Below are 20,298 nucleotides of genomic sequence, written 5' to 3' on the forward strand. Positions count from 1 at the left end.
CATTTCCGTAACATAATCATGAACGTTGGACTTACTGTGTACTTAGTATGGCCCAAATCTGCGATGCTTGCTTTACACAGCTCGTCTCACTATTCCTGTTACCCTCTGCAGCAGGAAAACCGACGTATCAGAGAAAACTAGGAACTCTCCCAAGGTCACGCAGCTAGTTTATGACGGGGTCGGCCTTCAAACACATCTTCCTGTGACTTAAATTCGGTGCGTTCCCTAATTTGCTCCTCTCGGAGGCAGAATGTAAGCATGTCATCACCACCACTAGGGTGCTTGTCTCCAGCGCGGGAACAGCTGTTTGCAAGTGCAGAGGCAGATGATCGAGCAGTGCTCCTGGATACAGCCCGTGGGCCCCACTAGCTGCTCCTCCTGAGGCAAGGACTAGATCCATTCACTGCTGAGACCCCACGTCAGCAGCCCTAGTAAAGCAAAATGTCTGTTGGCAACTGAATGAAATGAGCAACTTCATGACCCTTTGAATGAATAAACGAAGCTACGCCCAGCGTGAGGGACTGATCCCATAGGAGAAGCCGTCCCAAGCATCATGCAGTCCTGGTATCGTCACTAATACCAGACTATAAGCTTCATTGGGACAGGGACCATATAGGGCTTGTTCAAACTTTTGTTCTGTTTGATGGATGGTCTGTGAGAGGACAGGCCGCCCTGCTCTCTAAGCATGCCTGGCGGTGGCTCTCCCCCTCACTGTGGACAACCCTCGTCTTATCCCTGCCTCTTCCCAGAACACACACCTTATTATCACGGTGCCGGTCCCCACCCCATGGCTCCGCCTGCTTCCCTAACTGTGTCACCTCCCGTTAAGCAGGGAAACGCTGCATACGACCTGGGTGAGTTAGAAATCCTGCACCGGCGCCATTGGCAGGGGCTCAGAGGTCATCTCTTTCACAGATGAGAATAGTAAAGTGTGAGCAAGAGACCCAGGGTCCCCCCACAGACACGCCCCCTAACTCTCAGTTCAGTGCATGGGGCAGGGCGCCCACAGCTCTACCCTTGCCACACTCGCCTTCGGGCACTTGCGTCGGCCCCATCCGAGCAAGAAGGGAAACTGAGTTATAAGCTCAGCATACCGCATATTACTGGCCCTTCGTTTGTTTCAATTTTGGTTTGGGATTTTTAATAAAACACATAGGAGAAGAAAACACCCAAAGAGGCGACCCGAGAAGCTCGCCATCTCCACCTTCTGGCCCACCGTGGGCGGTGAAGCCAGCACTGCGTCCCAGGAACGAAGATGGATCATGGGGGTGGGGAAGGTCCTCCGGGTGTTTGGTGCTCTCGCCTCTTAACACTGGAAAGCTCAGTTGTGGTGTGAAGTGAAAAGAAATTGAATCTAAAACCCTGTGTTAAAAAAAATCATAGAACTTAGACTTTAATCACGAAGATCACTTTACCGAAGCATATTTTAAAGGCTGTGGAATGTTGTGCAACCTCGCAGGGCTTAATTACGCGTTTAGAAAAGCCCAGCACCACTTTTCCACTCCAGTAAAACATGACGGAGCACGAATCTCGGTGTGATGCTTTGTGCTTACCTCGGCTTTAGACACAGGGCTAGGGGTGCTGGCTGTCTATGCCAGGCGTGCGTTACTAACCGACCGCAGCTCACAGCCAGGGGGCTTTACGACAATTATAAAACTTCTTTTGTTTGCTTTTTAAATGATTAAAGTATCTGAGTACTGAGTACTACAGATTCGATTAGCAAATGTGTGTAGCTAGGACATATGCATGTCTTACAGAAAATACCTGAGCGTACTTTCTTTTCACTTGGGGTGAAATGCGTGTAGTAATACGGGAGTCTTACAGGAGTATACGGGAGTAATATGACCTGCTATTAACGGCTTGCGTTCAGTTACTGGGAGCACTGTCAACCTAAGATTCTGCACGGCCTTTTCGGTGCCTGAATGTAGGTTTCCTGCTGAGTTCAGGGTTGACCAGCTGGCTATTCCTCGCCAGCTCCTCAAAGTCTCTAAAATTCAGCATCAAGTGGAAACCTTACTTTCAAATTAAATTTCAAAGATTCTAAGTTAAAATATCTGCCCAGGTTTTCAAACTTAATAATTCAGTTAATTTAAAGAAAAGAAAGAAATTGATCAGTCTGAGGGGAAGGGAGGGGGGCTGTTGAGAAGAATGGGAGGGAGACTGGGATCTCCAAGTGCCCGATTCCCTTGGCCATGACGACATCCTCGACGGTGAGCAGATAGGGCACACAGTTTCTGGAAAGGGCAGCCCGCGGTGGAGCAGGTGGAAATATTATCACCAGTGGGAACAGCCCATGTTATTGTCACGGCACATATGAAACTCACACCTGCTGTTTTCCTAAGCAGCTCTGCTCTTTCTGGATTTACCCCCAGCATCGGGGAGCCCTGGTGGGGGACCCTGGGAGTTAGGATAGTTTGCTGTCACCTTTATCCACAAAGAAGGTGGGACACAAAGAGAAAATTAATGTTAAGCCTTAAAGAAATGCAAAGCTTTTTTGTGGTGGGACAGTGTTCAATCTAAATTTTCTTACATATTTTGCCTAAAAATAGACGGTGGCCTTTTTCTCCTTTACATCTCCAACAGCATGACGCTTTTGAAAACAGACTCCTGAGAAGACTGGAGTCAAATTTACAAAATCCTTTTTACCTAAATCCTCTGTAGTCCGAAATGCCTCTGCTCCCTCCTGGGCCTCTCTTGGTGGCGATCTATAAAGTATCTGCTCAGCATTCTGTCCGAGAAGCTGCGGGACCCCTGGGTTTGCTGGGGCAACGGAGCCGCTCACTGTGGCCTGGTCTGGGAACCAGTCATCGGGCCACAGGGCCAGCTTCCTGCCAGGCCTTTTCTGTCCTTGGCATAGAATTCACCTAAACAGAAAACATTTAAAACTCTGTGTAATATTTCTGCCTAAGGTACAAAAAACACAAACTCTACGTTCCTTTTTGCTTTCTGAGCACAGATGACCACAGGCAGGTGACCATCTGGGTTCATGAACCGTTTTGATGGTGGTCACTAGCTGTTGGGGAAGCTGAAACTGTCTGGGCATTAGCACCTGCCTTAGCTCAGCAGCGTGAACATGCGCTCTTCCACCTGGAAAGCATTCTCAGTGCCTCATCATTCCCATGACGAAACAAAACTCTGGGAAGGAACAGTTATCAGAGGGAAATCTTCAAGAATCAAACATAAACTATATTTCAGTATCTTTGGGGGGAGAAATCAGCAAACAAAAACAAATATTTGGACCTAAAAAGGCTTTTTGGACACTGGCAAACAGGCCACACACGTGTGACATATTAAAACAAAGGTCACTAGTTTCCTATTTAAAGGCTTTTATTTTTTTAAATCCCTCCCCACTGTACCTGTAACTGACCTTGCGGTTCTCTGCAGATACGAGGCAGATCCAGCCCTCCCCACCGTGGTCCTACGATCAGTCCTACCAGTATCTGGGATCGATTGCTTCTCCTTCTGTACACCCAGCAACACCCATCTCGCCTGGGCGGGCCAGCGGCATGACCACCCTCTCTGCGGAGATCTCCAGTCGACTCTCAAGTAAGCTGCTTGGGAACACTCTGAAGTGGAGCTAGACTGGAAGGTTCGAGAGATCAGAGGAGATGCGTGAAGGGGCTGGTAGTCATTGTTAATGGGATAAAATGTGGTTTAGAGACAGGGTTGTCCAGCTCTGAGTCCCACAGCCAGGCACGGATTGTCCTTGACACCCAGAGGCAGAGACCGTGGATGCAGGGGCAGAAGTGGACTCCTTGGGCACTGTGGGGTGGCTCAGGTTCCACAAGCAAAGGTGGCAGCGGAGCGTCAATAAAAACATAGGCGGCTAAAGAAGCCAGCCTCCAGAACCCAGATGGGATAAGTCCATCTGGTGTGGGCACGCTTTCACAGATCCTGTGACCAGCACCCTGGGGTGCCTGTGGAATGGGAAGCAGATACACCCCAATTGAGACATTTCCAGCTAAGTGCTGCTCACACCTGGTTAGAGGAGCAGCGTGGAAAGCTCAGGTGGCACGGTTGGCATAATCGCTCTTAATAGGAGCTCATTAAATATTAGTCATTTAACCTGCGAGACCTCTGGGCTTGGCACTCACCTTTGCTCGTGGGCAAGGAAACCGGAGTCACAGAGGAAAATTCCTCTGTTGAAAGTAAAAGAAGGAACCCTCCATTCGGGGCTTTGAAATTGGAGCTGGACCAGACTGCGAAATGGCCCGAGCGCCTCTGCGCCGTGAGGCCTGCAGACACACTCCGTGGGTTTCGGGGCAGGCGGCTGTTTTCCTTTGCTATCCTCGGGATCAGATTGTAGCAGATTAGGGGGCGGGCACAGGGCAGAGGCGTCGAGTCTGGCCTTGTAAATGTTGTGTTGTCCCGACGGTTGTGATTACCTTGGGTTTCACCAAATGCTTTAGCTTCTTCTTGGAGCTTCCTAACAGTGGCACATGGACATTGGAGCCTCTTTGTTGGGGGCTGTCCTGAGCAGTGTGGGGTATTTAGCTCATCTCTGGCCTCTAGATTCCAGTAGCAACCCCCTTGACCTCGTGACAACCAAAAAATGTCTCCAGACATTGCCCAGTGTCCTGAGGGCCAAAGTTGCCCCCACTTGAGCCACAGGCTTCAGGAGCTCCTGGGTGCTGGAGTAAAGTAGGAAAGCCAACTTAGTCGCCCAGTTTTCACATTATTTTCAGCAATTCCTGCCAGCCATTTCACAGTGCCTGCTGGACTGCAGAGGTGAGGAAGCAGCCCAGGGATTATGACGTGTGTTCAGCTCCTGGTTCTAAAAGTTCTGTTCCCTTGGGACCCGTTTGCTTCCAAAGGCGCTTGTCACCTCTTACTGGTTCTTCTCAGTGGCACTGCTCTGCCCACTGGCTGGCCATGGCTACCTCTGAAACAACTACTGCTCACCCTGTTGTGGGCCTGTCCCTCGGAATTCATTACGTGAGTCTTTTGACTTGGTCAGCACCCAAGAGCGGCACCTTATAGCCCAAGAACCCTTGGGGGCAACTGCTCCAGCTGACGGTGTTCAAATGTGAGGGTGACTTTTTTTAAAGGAATGAGTACCATGAGCACCTCCAGACCCTACATCACAGGTATACCTCTGAGTAACCTGACTTCAGTTACCCGAGGAGTGAGGAAGGACGTTGTGCGGCATGAGTGTGACGCAGATACGGGCCAGGTCCCATTTCCACTCCCAATAAAGGCCCTGCGCTATCCTGGAGGAAGGACCAGAGAGAACTGCAGGCACAGCATGGGAGCCCCTTTTCAACATAGCAGATCTCCCTGCGACACTGCGTCTGAAGCCGGGGCCTGAAAACTGTGGTCACAGCTGTGGGCCGGAGGGGGTGGGGTGCATAGAAGTGGTTGCCTGACCCCGGCTTGGAGAGCCCAGCCCTGCCCGGCCTCGGGCCCCCAGCCCACCTGGGCTTCCTTCTGCAGCTGTACTTGCTCCGTCTGTCTCTCTCCTTCACAGACAGACTCCACACCTTGTCTGAGAAGAGTTGTCATCTGGAGGTTTTCTTTTCTTGTCTTTTTTTAAAGAAATTAATGTTTAGCTGCCAACCTGGGCGACAGACAGCGTGCATTATTCTGAGTCATGCACAGAGCCTTTTAAGGCAGCCATTACCTGCCAGGCTGCTTAATCCTGCGGGGCAGCGGGAGGGGCGCGGACGGGCTCTTTCGGCCCTGTCAAACTGCAGGATGAGGGCTTGAGCTGTCACTGCAAATGTTTAGCCCCGTTGGTGGGGAAACGTTTCCACTAAATTCCTGCACCTCCTAATCCCCAGATGTCCTGCTCTTCAAAAGCACCCTGTGCTGTCAGGGGTCTGCCTCTCCGCCCACTCTGGTGTTGAATCAGGGGCACCCGGCCAACCAAGGGGAGAGAGGCGCTGCCCCGGGGCTGTAACTGGTGAGGCTTGGTAGGGGCATCGGGCTGGACGTGAAAAGGGAAACAAGTATTTCAACAGAGCATTTGAGTCGGAGCATATCTAAGGAGCTGCAGTTGTTTTATTCTCAAAATGTTGTGGAAAAGGGTAATTTGGCCAAACGGATGGTGCTCTGCAGTGTGAGGCTGTCGTCATGTAGGCAGGACGACCCCGGCAGCATGTAAACCTCAGACGGTCTGCCCACAAGTGAAACAGCTGTTTCCCCGGACAGCTGAGGCCACAGCATCGGTGCGTCACCACGTCGGTGACAAAGCCCGACTCTCTCGGCCGTACCCTGGTACCGTCACCAGGCTGGCACGCGGCAGCCGGCGCAGACTGACCGAGCCTGTCCCGACAGCACCGTGAGGCAGCGTGGCCTTTCATCGATTTTCCAGTGAATTCACCTTTTTGTCTCGGGCAAATGAAGCAGGAGGAGCGGTGGGCGGAGCCACTCGTGTCCGAGGGCGGCGTCGATGACACAGATTGGTTGCAGCTGCCTGACGCTTCCCTCCGCCGGCTCCTCCCGGGCCACCGAAGTCTCGCTGGAAAAACGTTGTAAAGCTTCCTGGTCAACGGGTCACGGCTCCGTGCGAGCAAAAACAAGCGACACGGACGCCCGCGAGCGGCAGGGCGGCGAGCAGTGGGGCGGCCTGGAGGCACCGCACAGCGCCCGCTTACAGCCCCCCGCCGGGGCCGGGCCGCTGAGCCGGCAGCAGGAGCCTCTGCCGGACAGACAGACCGACCCCGGTCTCCCCGTTAGGGCGGAGGTTTGCTGCAGACGTAGGTTGTCTCTATAAACTTTAACTACCTCTCTAACGAGGCGTGTGCCCCCATCACACTCACCCCAAATTTACAGAGGGGGCCGTTTTTTAAAAATGTGTTAGAGCAGTAAGAAAGTTAAAAAAAATAAAAAGCTCTAGAGGGAGGGGGGAGAGGCAGCCCTCCCTGCTGGGACAGCGGGCGGGAAGCGAGGCCGCCCCCTCCCCCAGTAGCTTCCCCCCATGACCCCCGTGGGTCCCCCCCATGCCCCCCGCTCCTGAGCACCGGGAGGGCGGCCGCGCGGGGCGCCCCCTAGCGGGCGCGGCTGGCTCTGGAGCCGGGGCTGCGGCCGTCGCCCCCCTGCGCCCGCGACTCTTGGTGGCGCTTGGACGAGCCGCCGGGTGTCACGGTTCCAGGAGTGGGGGCTGCTGGCGTCTGCTGGGCACAGGCCAGGGGTGCTGCCCGGCACCCACAGCCCCCGGGACAGCCCTCCGCACCCAGCGAGTAACTGCCCCCCCCTGGGGCGTCAGCGGCACCCCTGCGGAGAAGCTCCGACCCGCAGGACCCCCGCAGCGCCCGCCCGCCCGCGGCGCGACCGCCAGAGTCTCACGACAGAGCCCCGCCTCTCCCGGTGGCGGCCAACACGGGCCAGTGGGGGGCCAGGGGCCCCGCCCCTCGGCGTCTCTGAGGTCGACCCCGGGCGCGCAGGCGCAGTCGCGGGGCGCGCAGGCCGCTCCCGGAAGTTGCCGCCGGAGCCGAGCCGGTGGGCAGCTCCCTGCGAGGCAGCCTCGACGGCGCGGTCAACGTCGCGTCACTGGTGTCACTCGGTGCGCGACAGCCTAACGGGGTCCGTCGGCGCGCCCGTCGCCTGGAGGCGCTGCGGCGCTGCCAGTTCCGGCGGAAGCCACGCGGGCGTCGGAGGCTTCGTGCTGGCGCCTGAGGGCTCGACTCGCGCGCAGCTCTCCCGCCCGGAGCCGCTCCTCGTGCCGCCTCCCCACCACATGAGAAACGCGCCCGCGTGGCCTGCGGGGCGCACTCGGCACGGCCGGGCGGAGCGCACTGCGGCTGCGCCGGTCACGCACGTGCTACGTAGGCACGCTCCACGCTACCTCGCGTCCCTCCTGCGCTGTCTCGCTGGTTGCGTTCCAGGAGCGCGCGCTGCCTCCTGTTACTCGGTGGCAACAAAGTATCTTCCCGGGCAAGGGCGCTCCGGGCGGGCCCCCGGCTTCCCGGGCAGGGGCGCTCCGGGAGGCGCCGGGCGGGCGGGCGGGCGGTGGGTCCCCGCGCTCCGCGCCCCATCTCACGCGCCCCGTCTCACGCTCTCCTTCCCCCCGCAGCGGCCCCGGACCTGACGGCCTTCGGCGACCCGCGGCAGTTCCCCGCGCTGCCCTCCATCTCGGACCCGCGCATGCACTACCCGGGCGCCTTCCCCTACTCGCCGACGCCCGTGTCGTCGGGCCTGGGCCTGGGCGTGCCGGCCGTGGGCTCGGCCTCGCGCTACCACACGTACCTGCCGCCGCCGTACCCGGGCGCGGCGCAGGCGCAGGGCGGCCCGTTCCCCGCGGGCTCGCCGCCCTACCACCTGTACTACGGCGCGCCGGCCGGCGGCTACCAGTTCTCGGTGGTGGGCGAGCGCTCGCCGCCGCGCATCCTGCCGCCCTGCACCAGCGCGTCCACGGGCGCCGCGCTGCTCAACCCCAGCCTGCCGGGCGCGCCCGACGCCGAGGCCGAGGGCAGCCACAGCAACTCGCCCACCGGGCTGCCGGCCGCGCGCCTGGAGGAGGCCGTGTGGCGGCCCTACTGAGCCGGCCCGCCTGCACCGGACCTGGACCGAACCGGACCCGACCCGGACCGGACCCGCGCGCCCGCCCCGTGGGCGCCGCGGGGAAGCTGTGAACGCCCGGCCGCGATGCTGTGAACGGTCTGCGCCGACCCCACCTTCTGGCCCGCGGGCCTGCCCGGGGCGGGGCGCGGGCCACTCGCCCGCGGCCTCAGATCCGTATTTTTAATGTTCTTTCCCGGCACCTTATAAATGCGAAATGCGCGTTTGCGTTTGGGGTGGTTTTTATTTTTATATACATATATATATATATAAATTTGAGCTTGCTTCTTTCTTGCTATGACAATTGGGGAAAAAAAATATGATTCCTTTTCCTGTTTTATTTAACTTTTCTTTTGGACTTTTGTGTAGTTGTTTTTATTTTGTTGTTTGTTGTTTTTTTAAGAAACAGCTACAGCTTTGGGTCATTTTCAACTACTGTATTCCCACCAGGAATCCCTAGATATTTATGTATCTTGATGTTTAGACCGTTCCTTATGTGTTGATACTTTTTTATTATTTAAATGTACTTAGGAAGAAAAATACCGAGTACTACACTTTGCGGTTGGGTAGCAGCCGCAGCCCGGGCGCCTGAGGGACTGGGCGGCCTGTCACCTGCCTACTGTTTACATTAAACTCCCGCGGGTGACGGCGTTTCCCGTGGGGCCCGAGGCCGAGGGTCAGGCCAGAGGGCGGACGGGCGGGCGGTCGGAGGTTTCTGCCGAGCAACAGAGGGGCTCACCCCTGACTCCTTCACGCAGGTCAGATCTGGCTCCAGGGCCTTCAGTGGGCCCCGTCCGGCCTCTGGACAGGACGGCTGCCCGCTGCCGGGCCTCTTGACAATCTCAGACCTGCTTTGTCAGAACAAACCCAGAGTCAGGCCTGTGGAGGAGCCGCAGCCACATGGGACCCAAATGAGTGAATTTACGGGTTCCTTCCATGCTGGGTTCGAGTCCAGAGCGCAGGTTTTTTTAGCTTTAAGAAAATGCTCCTCTTTGATACAGCACCTGTTCCTTTACACACAACAAAACGTGTGTCCGTCCGCCAAGGCTGGGAGTGGAAGGGACAGACTGCACCGGGCACCTCTGACAGCTGGAGGTCTCCCGCTGCGTTGTCCTAGGAGGGGCCCGCTTCCCTCTGTCTCTGGAGTCCGGTGGGCAGCATCGGTCCCCCCTGGGCAGGACCCCATCCCATGCTGCTCATTAACCCACCTCTGTGTTGCTGTCACCAGGCTGAGACCCCACCCTGTGGGGTGTGTGCACTTTTACCTGCGCATCGGCACGACAGGGAAGACTGTCCCCACTGCCGCCCGTGGCTACCATTCAACCGTATCCAATGTCACTGTAAATTTTATGGCACTATTTTTATTGGAGGATTTGGTCCGAGTGCAGTTGTTGTACGACTCATAAATACTAACTGCTGATTTCGACACGTGTGTGTGCTCAGAGCGATCTGGGTGTTACTTAATGTACCTCTTCCATCCGTTCAAACGATTTCAGGTCAACTCTGAAGAGTATTTGAAAGCAGGACTTTAGAACAGTGTTTGATTTTTATTTTATAAATTTAAGGATTCAAATTAAAAAGATCTTTGGCTGCAGGCAGCAAGACAGCTGAACTTATTTAAAACAGCGTGTTTTGAGTTTTTTTATATATCCAGGGCTGGGCAAAGTAGGTTTACAGGTGTGAGTATGCGAAACACAGAGTTTATTCTTGTATTATTATTTATTGATTATTGTATTATTTGCCATACGAGCACCTGTAGCCCCACTTTTGCCCACCCCTGTGTATATTGATGTGTGTTTTACACAGATGCAGTAGCACTTTGGTGAGAGTTAAAGAGGAAAGCAGTTTGTGTTGTGAGGTCTATATTGTTAGAAAAGAGCTAAAGCTGACCTCGGAGAAACCCAGAGTAGGTCCATTTTCATTTTAGAAATACTTCTCCCTCCACCATTCAGTTTCCTATTTTATTCTATATTACCTTTTTTTCCAGCAAAAAAAATGATCTGTCAGTAAACTTTAAACTTTCACTTCTGAAAAGGATTCTTAGCCCATTGACCCCAATTGAATTTAAATGTTCTTTCCAGCACATGTTGCCTCATCTCACCTGATAAGATGTTGGGGGAAAATGAAGGAAAATGTTTTCAGCTCAGCTCTGGTACCTGAAGATTGTCCAACTCAAGGTCAGCCTAACACCCCACAAGGGAATCAGGTTGTCTTTCCTGTGAATCTTCGCTCAGAGCCACGTAGGAGGGCGGCTGGTCACTCACTCTGCTGTAGACCCGCTGGTGTGGCCATTCGGAGCCCCTTGGCGGCACATACGGTATTTAATTGTTTCAGGAAAAAAGTAAACCAGTTTAGTTGTTCTGGAGATAGGGCCCACACTTAATGCATTTTCCCTGAAGACCTGCATCCGTTGCCTTCAGGTGAATTAAGGTGGCCCTTTCATCAGGGAGACCCTTAAGCCAATGATGTAAAAACCAGATGTCTCTGGGAGCCTGGGTCCGCAAGAAGAGAGATGCACATTCAGGCCCTTATTTATCATTAAAACATGGACACGTGTCATTTCAGTTGTTTCTTTCTCTTGCTACCTAATACTACTTACATTTCTCTCCCTCCTGTCCCCTTAACATCTCCCTCTTTCTCTCTCCCCCTCCCCGCTCCCTTTGTGTAAGGAGATGGCACCCCCACCCCAACACCACATGTCCAGTTCTGGGGGCGCTGCTCTCCTCTGGTCCATAAAGGAGCCGGCGAGTCAGCTCCTTGCTGCCTGTGGGCTCCTCCAGTGGGACGGAGGCCTTGCCAAGCCTGGTGGGTCTGCTCGTTGCCCCCTGCAGGACGGAGGCTTCCTGGGCGCAGGGAGCCGGGGAGGTAACGGCCTGTCTGCGCCCAGGGTTTTTATCCCGAGCAACAGAAACGCTCGGACTAGAGAGGAAATGAGTGGTTTCGCTCCATGTCCTGCAATTTCGGTTGCAGATTCCTGTCCCGAAGGACCTGTTTCCTTGGGACACTGTCCCGGCAGTTTTCGGTTTGAGTAGGTTTTATTTTCAGGGGGGTGACATGTACAGCAACAGTCAGTTTAACAATCTCAGAAAAGAATTTTTGCGTCTGAACAAAATGCCTTTTTGTTTACCTGCAGCGTACGACTGTTCGGGGATTTTTGTTTGTGTTTCTTTGGAGTTTTTCTCTCCCTTCAGCCAGATCAGTATCAGAGAAGCTGATCATGGGGCTTTTTTTTTTTCCTTCCAGAAGAGTTGCATCAACAGAGTTCATTGTATTTATGTATGTAAATAGATTTTAAGCTTCATTATAAAATATTGTTAATATCTGTAATAACTTTTTTCACTTTTTTGTGTGTTTCTAAGGACTTTTTCTTATGTTTGCTAAATACTGTAGACAAAAAAAAATGCTTTTTTCTACTTTATTTTAGACTTTACAGCAAGTTACTTTTGTAAAGAGCTAATAGCATGGTTCCAATTTTTTTTTAAGTTTACTTTTTGTTGTAGGGAAAATGCGCAAAAAAAGGCTGTTGGTTTCTGTGCGTCCTGGATGTGTAACAACCATGAGAAAATAAACTTTCAGATCGAAACGACAGTAGAACATCTATTGAAAGAGCTGCTGGGGCCGTGCCTCCTTGGCTGGGCCCAGGCGTCCTCTCCGCAGCGGCGATGGGCCCGCGCACACGGCGCCCTGGGAGCGCGCGTGGTCTCCTCCCGCTGCCCACAGACCAAACCCTCCCTGAAGTGACTGCCGGTCTCAAGATTGAGACCAAACAGGCTGGAGACACACCCAGCAGCCCCCCTCCAGGTGTTTGTAGTGACTCAGGAGAGCAGGCCCTCGGGCCCGTGGTTCACGAGTGGTCAGCCGACTCCCCTCTGCTGGAGCAATCCCCGTGCCCAGCCCCCATGCCCAGTCCCCAGGCCCGGTTCTCGTGCCAGCCCGTGCAGGGTGCCGGACTGCTGCTGCCCACGAGCTGTGGGTGCCTTACTTTCTTTGTGCCACGGCATCTTCTGTAACCCGATGTTGTAACTAGTGAATGGCAAGTAAACCGTCCGGCCAGTACCTGCACCCGACCGCAGCGGCTCCTTCCTCTGACGGGCTGGGGCCCAAGGAAGCCCACGCAGCCCACGAGACAGCACCCAGCGGCCGCCCTGGCTCTGAGGGCCCGTGGCCTAGCAGAGGCCCAGGCTCCTGGGGTGGCACCCTTGGGTGCTAAGGAGCGCTGAAGCACACTTTAATGCTTGTCTTTTAAAAGAGAAAAAAATCACGTGGGATTTGAAAACACAAAGTGGAAATGGTGCGTGTGCAACCTGAGGCCAGTCGCCCTCCCCCACCCCATTTCTGTAAATGGTGGGAGGCGGCCTGAGCAGTGGTGGGAGTTTTTTAAACAGTCCTTCCCTCCCCAGCACCCATGCAAAGTACTATCAGTGTTTCAGCCCTAAGACTGTGGGACCCAAGTTACCTGCCAGCCAAGGACCATTGTCTAAGGCTCCCTCCCGGCTCTTGCCGTTGTCATCTCATGGTCCACACGGTGGCCACAGAGAACGTCAGGAACCAAAGCCAGTGGGTCAGAAGGAACTACTGACTCGGGAAGTGATGGTGCTGAGCACGGGGGCGGGAGGGTCAGGCTCTGGTGCAGGAAGGATGCCGAGCGGAGCGGCCGGGAGCATGGCCCGGGGGCAGGCGGCCTGGGGCGAGTCCCTGTGAGGGAGCAGATGGAGCTAGTGCCCGGGCCCTCTCGCTGGGAAGGAGAGACGACGTCTTCAGTTACGGAACCGAAGTAAGTTCACGCATGCCCGTCGCTGTAGAGCTTGGCACGTAACGTGCTCAGTAAACGTTAAACGTACAAAGTGGTTAAAATTGGAAACTACCAGCTGATCTCACTTAGATGTGGGATCTAACCAACAAATAATTTAAACAAAATAGAAACAGACTCATAGATACAGAGAACAGACTGACAGCTATCAGAGGGAGGGGTGAAAACGGTGAAGGGATTAACCACATAGACACGGACAAGAGCGGGGCGAGTGGGTGGAGGTGAGCGATGGGCGGTAAGAGGGGGTGGAAAGAGACTCTGCTCAGGGTGACGGGCACGTGATGCAGGGGGGGACGCTGTCTTGTTGAACTGTACCCTTGAAACCTGTGTGGCCTTATTATCCAACGTCACCCCAATAAATTCAATAAAATAAAAACAAAAATGTAAACACCACCGAATAAAAAGCCGAACGCCTCCCACTTCTCCCAGTCCGCGCCCCGCTGTGACCGTCGGCTGTTCTGTGCTCTCCCTTCCAGGCTTCTCCGTACCCACAACATACAGCACGTAGCTTATCTGCACCCGTGCAAAACGGCAGTGTTTCCACTGGATGGACAACGTTCCTGTTTCCACATGGGCCCCTTACATCTCCTTCAGCCAAATACACGGTTGTGCCAACCCGCTTACCTCTCCTTTCCTGGCGGGCATCACGTCGCTCACCGTCGGCGTCTTGCTCTTAGAATAGTCCTCCAGAGCCCTCAGCATGTGCGTGTGCCCTTGTGCTAGAATTTTTCTACATTTAAAAGGCACTGCTGGCCTGGCCAGCATGGCTCAGTGGTTGAGCGTCCACGCATGAACCAGGAGACGGCTGTTCGATTCCCGGTCAGGGCACGTGCCTGGGTTGCAGGCTCGATCCCTAGTCGGGGGCGTGCAGAAGGCAGCCAATCAATGATGTTTCTATCTCTCTTTCCCTCTCCCTTCCTCTCTCTGAAATTAATAAAAATAAAAGGATGTTTCCTTTTTAAAAATAAAAACGAAAGGAACTGCTGGTTCAGAAAGATTTGATGTTTGACAGATCGCTCCTTCAGAAGGTTTTACTGAATTAGATCTCTAAGGTCAGGACCACATGCTGGGAAGAACAGAACCAAAACCTGCCGGGCAAGTGCCTGATCGCAGCTGTCTCCCAGGTTTCTAACCCAGGCCCTGTGCTGGAGAGATTTCAGTGGCGTCCCAGGTGCTGAGAGCGCTCGGCGAGGAGAGTGGGCCTGAGGATAAATAACACGCACACGCGCCTAAGTGCCTCCTGCAGGCCGGGCCCGGCTTCGCGCCTGCGGGTGCTGGCTCGCTCCGCCCTTACAGCGGCCCTGGGAGACGCGAGGAAGCCAAGGGACAGCGAGGCTAGGGACTCGCCCGGCTGCCTCAGCTGCCGGGGTCCAGTGGCCTGAGCCCAGGACGCCCTGCTTTTAACCACCCCCACCTACCTGGAGCTCAGAGCGATGCCGGGCGCTCACTGATACACAAGAGCTGTCTAAACCTTCGATGGCGGCCTCTCTTCAAATAACACCTCTTTCCTGAAAAGCAGAAGAGAAATGACTTGTGAGAATTTCAGGAAAGGGGGGACCAAAAGGGCTTCAAGTTCAAGGTAACTGAGAGGTTCCAGGTCAAGAGCCCCCTCCCTGCACGTCGGAGGGGGTCAGACCCGGTGATGTCTGAGTGGAGCCTCGGGGGGCGTCCTCTGCACCTTCCCCACGGTGCTCTTTGTTTATTGGTTTATTTTTAATTCATAAACTTTACTTTAGGAAAGTTTTAGACTTACAGGGAAATTGAGAAAACTGTCCAGAGAGTTCCCACCCCCCGGCCCTCACACGCACCCCAGCACACAACCCCCCATTATTGATATTTCAAACATCAGTGCAGTGCTTTGGCAACAATTAATGAGCCAGTATCAATACCTTATCATTGAAGTCCGCAGCCTGCTCGGATGTCCTCAGCTTCCCCTCGTGCTCCTGGATCCCACGGGACGCGGAGCTGCCGTGTCCCCTCAGGCCCTCGGGTGTCCCTCTCCTGGATCAGCCTGGGGTTTGGGTGAGGAAGACCACAGGGAAGTAAAGGACAGCACACAATGTCATTGTATCACATCACCTCGAGGGCAGATACATACTATCAGCGTGATTCATGTGGACGTTGACCTTGATCACCTGCTGGAAATGACGCGCCAGGTTCTCCTCTGCGAGGTGACGCTTCGTCCCCCCTCCCTCACCGCGCACTTTTGGGAGGTTGCTGCACCCAGGCCTCATTTAAAACCCGGAGAGGACCCTCAGGGGCAGGCGGACAACCCCAGCCTGAAACAAAACAGCCTTTCTTCGGGTTTCCACGGTCTCTGTTTCTTCACAGATGCCTCACGGCTGGGTGGTGCCTGGCCCAGGCGCCCCCGGAAGAGCAAGTCTCGAGCCGGGTGCCAGTTGCTTGGCTGGCAGGGCGGGAAGAAAACTCGCCTCGCGCCGTAAAAAGTCTGATGCCATTCCCCCCCCCCCCCCCCAGCCGCCTTTTTTTGTCTAAATGGCAAACTCCCGCAGTCCTGAGGCTCGGCTTGGATTTCCTCCCGATATTTGAAGACATAAATATAGGTCTGCAAGGGCACTGCCCTGTTTATGAGCCTCTTAAACATCAAAGAGTCATTTTCAGCTCTTGGGCTTGTCGCCGTAAGACACTGTACTTTACCATATATTTCTTTTTTAATTTTTTTATTGAGCTTATTGAAGTGACACTGGTTAATAAAATTATATAGGTTTCAGGCCTACAATTCTGTTACGCACCATCTGCATATTGTATTGTGCTCACCGCCCCAAGTCACGTCTCCTTCCCTCACCGTTTGTCCCCCCTTTACCCTCTTCTCCCTGCCCCCACCCCCTTTCCCTCTGGTCATCACCCTGCTGTTGTTTGTGTCTGTGAGGGTTTTGGGGGGTTTTTTTGGTTAATCCCTTCACCATTTTCACCCAGCCCCCCTCTCCCTTCCCCTCTGACAGCTGTCAGTCTGTTCTCTGTGTCTATGAGTCTGTTTCTATTTTGTTTGTTTATTTTGTTCATTAGATTCCACATATAAATGAAATCATAGGGTACTTGCCCTTCTCTGACTGGCTTATTTCACTCAGCATAATACCCTCCAGGTCCATCCACGCTGTTGCAAAAGGGTCAGATTTGCTTCCTTTTTAGGGCCGAGTAGTATTCCACTGTGTGAATGTCCCACAGCCTCTATACCCGTCATCTACTCATGGGCGCTTGGGCTGCTTCCAGATCTCGGCTATTGTGAACAATGCAGCAGTGGGCATAGGGGTGCATGTATTCTTTCAATTAGTGTTTCAGATTTCTTTGGATATATTCCCAGAAGTGGGATCACTGGGTCATAAGGCAGCTCCATTTTTAATTTTTTGAGGAACCTCCGTTTTCCACCGTGGCAGCACCAGTCTGCATCCCCACCAGCCGTGCACCAGGGCTCCCTTTTCTTCAGATTCTCGACAACACTTGTTGTTTGTTGATTTGTGGATGGAGCCATTCTGACAGGTGTGAGGTGGTATCTCATTTGGTTTTAATTTGCATCTCTCTGATGATTAGCGACGTTGAGCATCTTTTCATGTGTCTCTGGGCCATCTGTATGTGCCCTTTGGCGAAGTGTCTGTTCAGGTCCTCTGCCCATTTTTTAATTGGATTGTTTGGGTTTTTTAGTGTTGAGTTTTACAAGTTCTTTATAAATTTTGGATACCCACCCCTTATCAGATGTATCTTTGGCGAATTTAAGTGGCAGTTCTTTCAGGATGGCCCATTAGGCTCTTCCCATCCTGTCTTAATCCTGAGTCCTACCATTTGTGTAGAAAAACATCATGAATGGAAGATTCAGTGCTATTTCCAACACGTGAGAAGGCTCAGCACCTCCCTTAAATGAGGCTCAATGTTAAAGGTGCAGGTCTGAGCCTCTGCGTGTCGTTCTGAAGAGGCCATAACTCTGATTTCAATCAGTTGGTCACACTGACAAAAGAAACCATCAAAAACTCAGGGAAAAAATCAGCGCCCACAGACACCTCCTCCTCAGGTGCTGCCAGAACGCAAACCACAAAGAATGACTCCAAAGCCACGGGCAGCCTGGGACCAGGTCCCATCGCTCGCCAGCCACGATTTCCACAGGTTCACCTCGTGTTTCTCAGAAACAGCTTTCAATCCAACACTGAGTTCAAATCTGAACTTTGGGACAATATAAGTATTTCTTACACAGACTCAGATGACTATGGGACATGAAAGGAGATGTGAAACTGGAGACTAAGGAAATAAAGTGCCAGACATGTTGAGTTCAAATGGATGTGTTTTCTGAAATCATAAACACAATTTAGGCTTTTCCAGACCTGGATCTCAGAAGTGTATCGGCCACCTATCCTGAGGTTAGAAAGAGTGATGCATTTGGTATGTGAAAAGTAGATTTCAAAAGATTTCTGCCTGCAGTGGAGTCGTGTACTCCAGGTCAACACCCCCCCCCCATGGGGAAGAGCTAAAGAATCTTCAAAGTGTGTGTATTTGAAGACACATCAAACCAGGGTAGCAGAGACTGAAGGAGCCAATGTCCTAGAAAGAAAGGGGAAAAGGAAAGAAGTGAGAAGTGAGGTGAATTTGACATTTGGCACTGCTTTTGCTCTTCCCCTCCAGGTATTATTTTGTTTCTCGAGAATTCCAAGGGGCTAAAATACTTCTGTTAGTCTTACAAGGTACAAAAACTGGAGTTAAGGGCCCTTTAAGAAAGAGAAGTGAGAGAGGGGCTGATAAACGGCCCAGGCTTTCAGCTGGGACGTGCAAAGAGCTGTACCTGGGATTACAGCCTCACAAATATTGAAACCCAGACTCTAATCACCTCAGTATCTGCGTGGATTAAGGTAAATTACTCTAAAGCCAACTGCCTTCCAAAGCATACAGAGATCAAATTATCTCAACAGTTTTTATACACAGTGCTTGGTGTTCAGTTGAAAACTACTTGGCACACCAAAATACATGAACAAATAACTGAAAAGCAGGATAAAAGAAATAGTGCCACAGGAGTTATCAGATATGGACTTAAAAATACACGTAATTAATAAATGCAAGAAATTTTTATGGCTATATGTAGACCCTCAGTAGAGAACTTGAAACAATAAAAAGAAAAAAAGTGAAAATGCCATGACTGAAAAATACTTGAACTGAAATGAAGAACTTAACTAATAAACTTAATATTAAATGAGAGATAGCCAAAGAGAAGATTAGTGAACTGAAAGACGGGTCAAAAGAAATAGCCATACTGAAATACAGGTGTTTTTTTCTAAAGTACATATGAAGGGTAAAAGAAGACATTTCACACCTCATTTTATAACCTTGATACCAAAACCTGAACAGAACATTGCAGAAAAACAAAAAAGTACAAACCAACCACAGTCATAAGCAGAGACAAAAGGTAGAATAACATACTATCAAACGGATCCCATCAATATGAAAAAAGAGAATACATCAGGTCAAGTTGGGTTTGTTCCAAGAATTCATTGAATGAGTTTATCAATCAGTAACCAATCAACCAATTCAAATAGTATAAACTACAGTCTATTTTTTACAGTGGGATACTACGCAGTAATGAAAATTCATAAACTATTGTTCCAGCAACAAACCTTTCTCACAAATATAAGGTTGAGTTAAGAAGCTAAACAAGCCCTGGCCAGTTTGGTTCAGTGGTTAGACAGTTGGCCCTCAGACTGAAGGGTCCTGAATTCAATTCTGGCCAAGGGCACGTACCTCAGTTGCAGGCTGGATCCACAGCCCAGGTCAGGGAGTGTGTGGGAGGCAACCAATTGATGTGTCTCTCTCACATCGATGTTTCCCTCTCTCTCTCTCTCCCTCCCACTCTCTGAAAAGCAATGGAAAATATATCCTTGAGTGAGGATTTCAAAAAGAAGAAGCTAAACAAAAATACTTTATGATTCCACTTATATAGTTTCAAACAGGAGAAAACTAATCTAAGGTTATAAAGTTCAGGATAATGATTACCTTGAGGGAGGAAAAAGGGAACAGTGACTGGGAGGGGACATAGAGGGACTTCTCGGGTGCTGATCATGTTCTACCCCTGGGTTCTATCTCATCAAGCTAAATCACAAGTTATGATCTCTGTATTTGTATGTATCTGTATATACTTCAGTGTAAAAAAAAACTAAATAGATGTGACTATTGGAACTAAAAGCTGACATTTAGACATCCAAGTCCTAATCAACCAAGTTACAACAAAACAGAATTGCATAACATTGTACAATTCGAAAAGAATGTGTGCACTTACACGTTACCTGACTTGCTTCACCCCAGTCACCAGGGTAGTGTCGGGTGTGTAGGTGGGTATTATTGTGTCCAGCACACAGATGAAGAAACTGAAATGTTGAAAAGTTCAGTGACTCACCCAAGATGATATCGCTGCTGCCACAAAGCACAATAATCTAAAAACAACAGAACAACCCAGGATTATTTAACCATGGACAATACTATCCCCTGGGAGTCTAACTTAACAAAGCTCATTCAATCCACCTCCGTGACATTCATAAGCATGGCTGTGCAGATTCCACCCCTCCCATTGCTTTTATTTATTTTTTTAATATATTTTTATTGATTTCAGAGAGAGGAAGAGAGAGGGAGAGAGAGAGAGGAACATCAACGATGAGAGTCATTGATCAGCTGCCTCCTGCACACCCCGACTGGGGATCGAGCCCACAACTCGGGCATGTGCCCTGTCCAGGAATCGAACTGGAATCTCCTGAATCATAGGTCAATTGATGCTCAACCGCTGAACCACGCCGGCCAGGCCTCCCATTGCTTTTCAAAGCCACGCCATTGCCATTCTGAGTAGAATGGTAGGTGGAGCAGAGACTTTAAAGTAAGATTAAACCTGGGGGGAAGAAAATCCATACCCTGTCGCAAGTTAACTGTGTAAACCTGAACATGGTACTTTATGGCTCTGAGCACTGCTTTCCTAACCTACAAAATGAGACTAATAAAACCCCTCA

General features: G+C 51.9%; 1 protein-coding gene across 1 annotated transcript in view; it reads left to right on the forward strand.

Annotated features, from left to right (window-relative positions):
• RUNX1 (RUNX family transcription factor 1) overlaps positions 1-13,672 on the forward strand; it is a 191,344-nt gene extending 177,672 nt beyond the window's left edge. Inside the window, exons 7-8 of the mRNA XM_081138437.1 lie at positions 3,385-3,546; positions 8,015-13,672. Coding sequence (XP_080994563.1) covers positions 3,385-3,546; positions 8,015-8,481 — 629 coding nt within the window. The 3' untranslated portion in view covers positions 8,482-13,672. The remainder of the gene's footprint in view (positions 1-3,384; positions 3,547-8,014) is intronic.
• Positions 13,673-20,298: the final 6,626 nt, after the last annotated feature.

Source organism: Miniopterus schreibersii (assembly GCF_964146895.1).
Source record: "Miniopterus schreibersii genome assembly, chromosome: 5".
In the NCBI taxonomy this organism is placed as follows: Eukaryota; Metazoa; Chordata; class Mammalia; order Chiroptera; family Miniopteridae; genus Miniopterus; species Miniopterus schreibersii.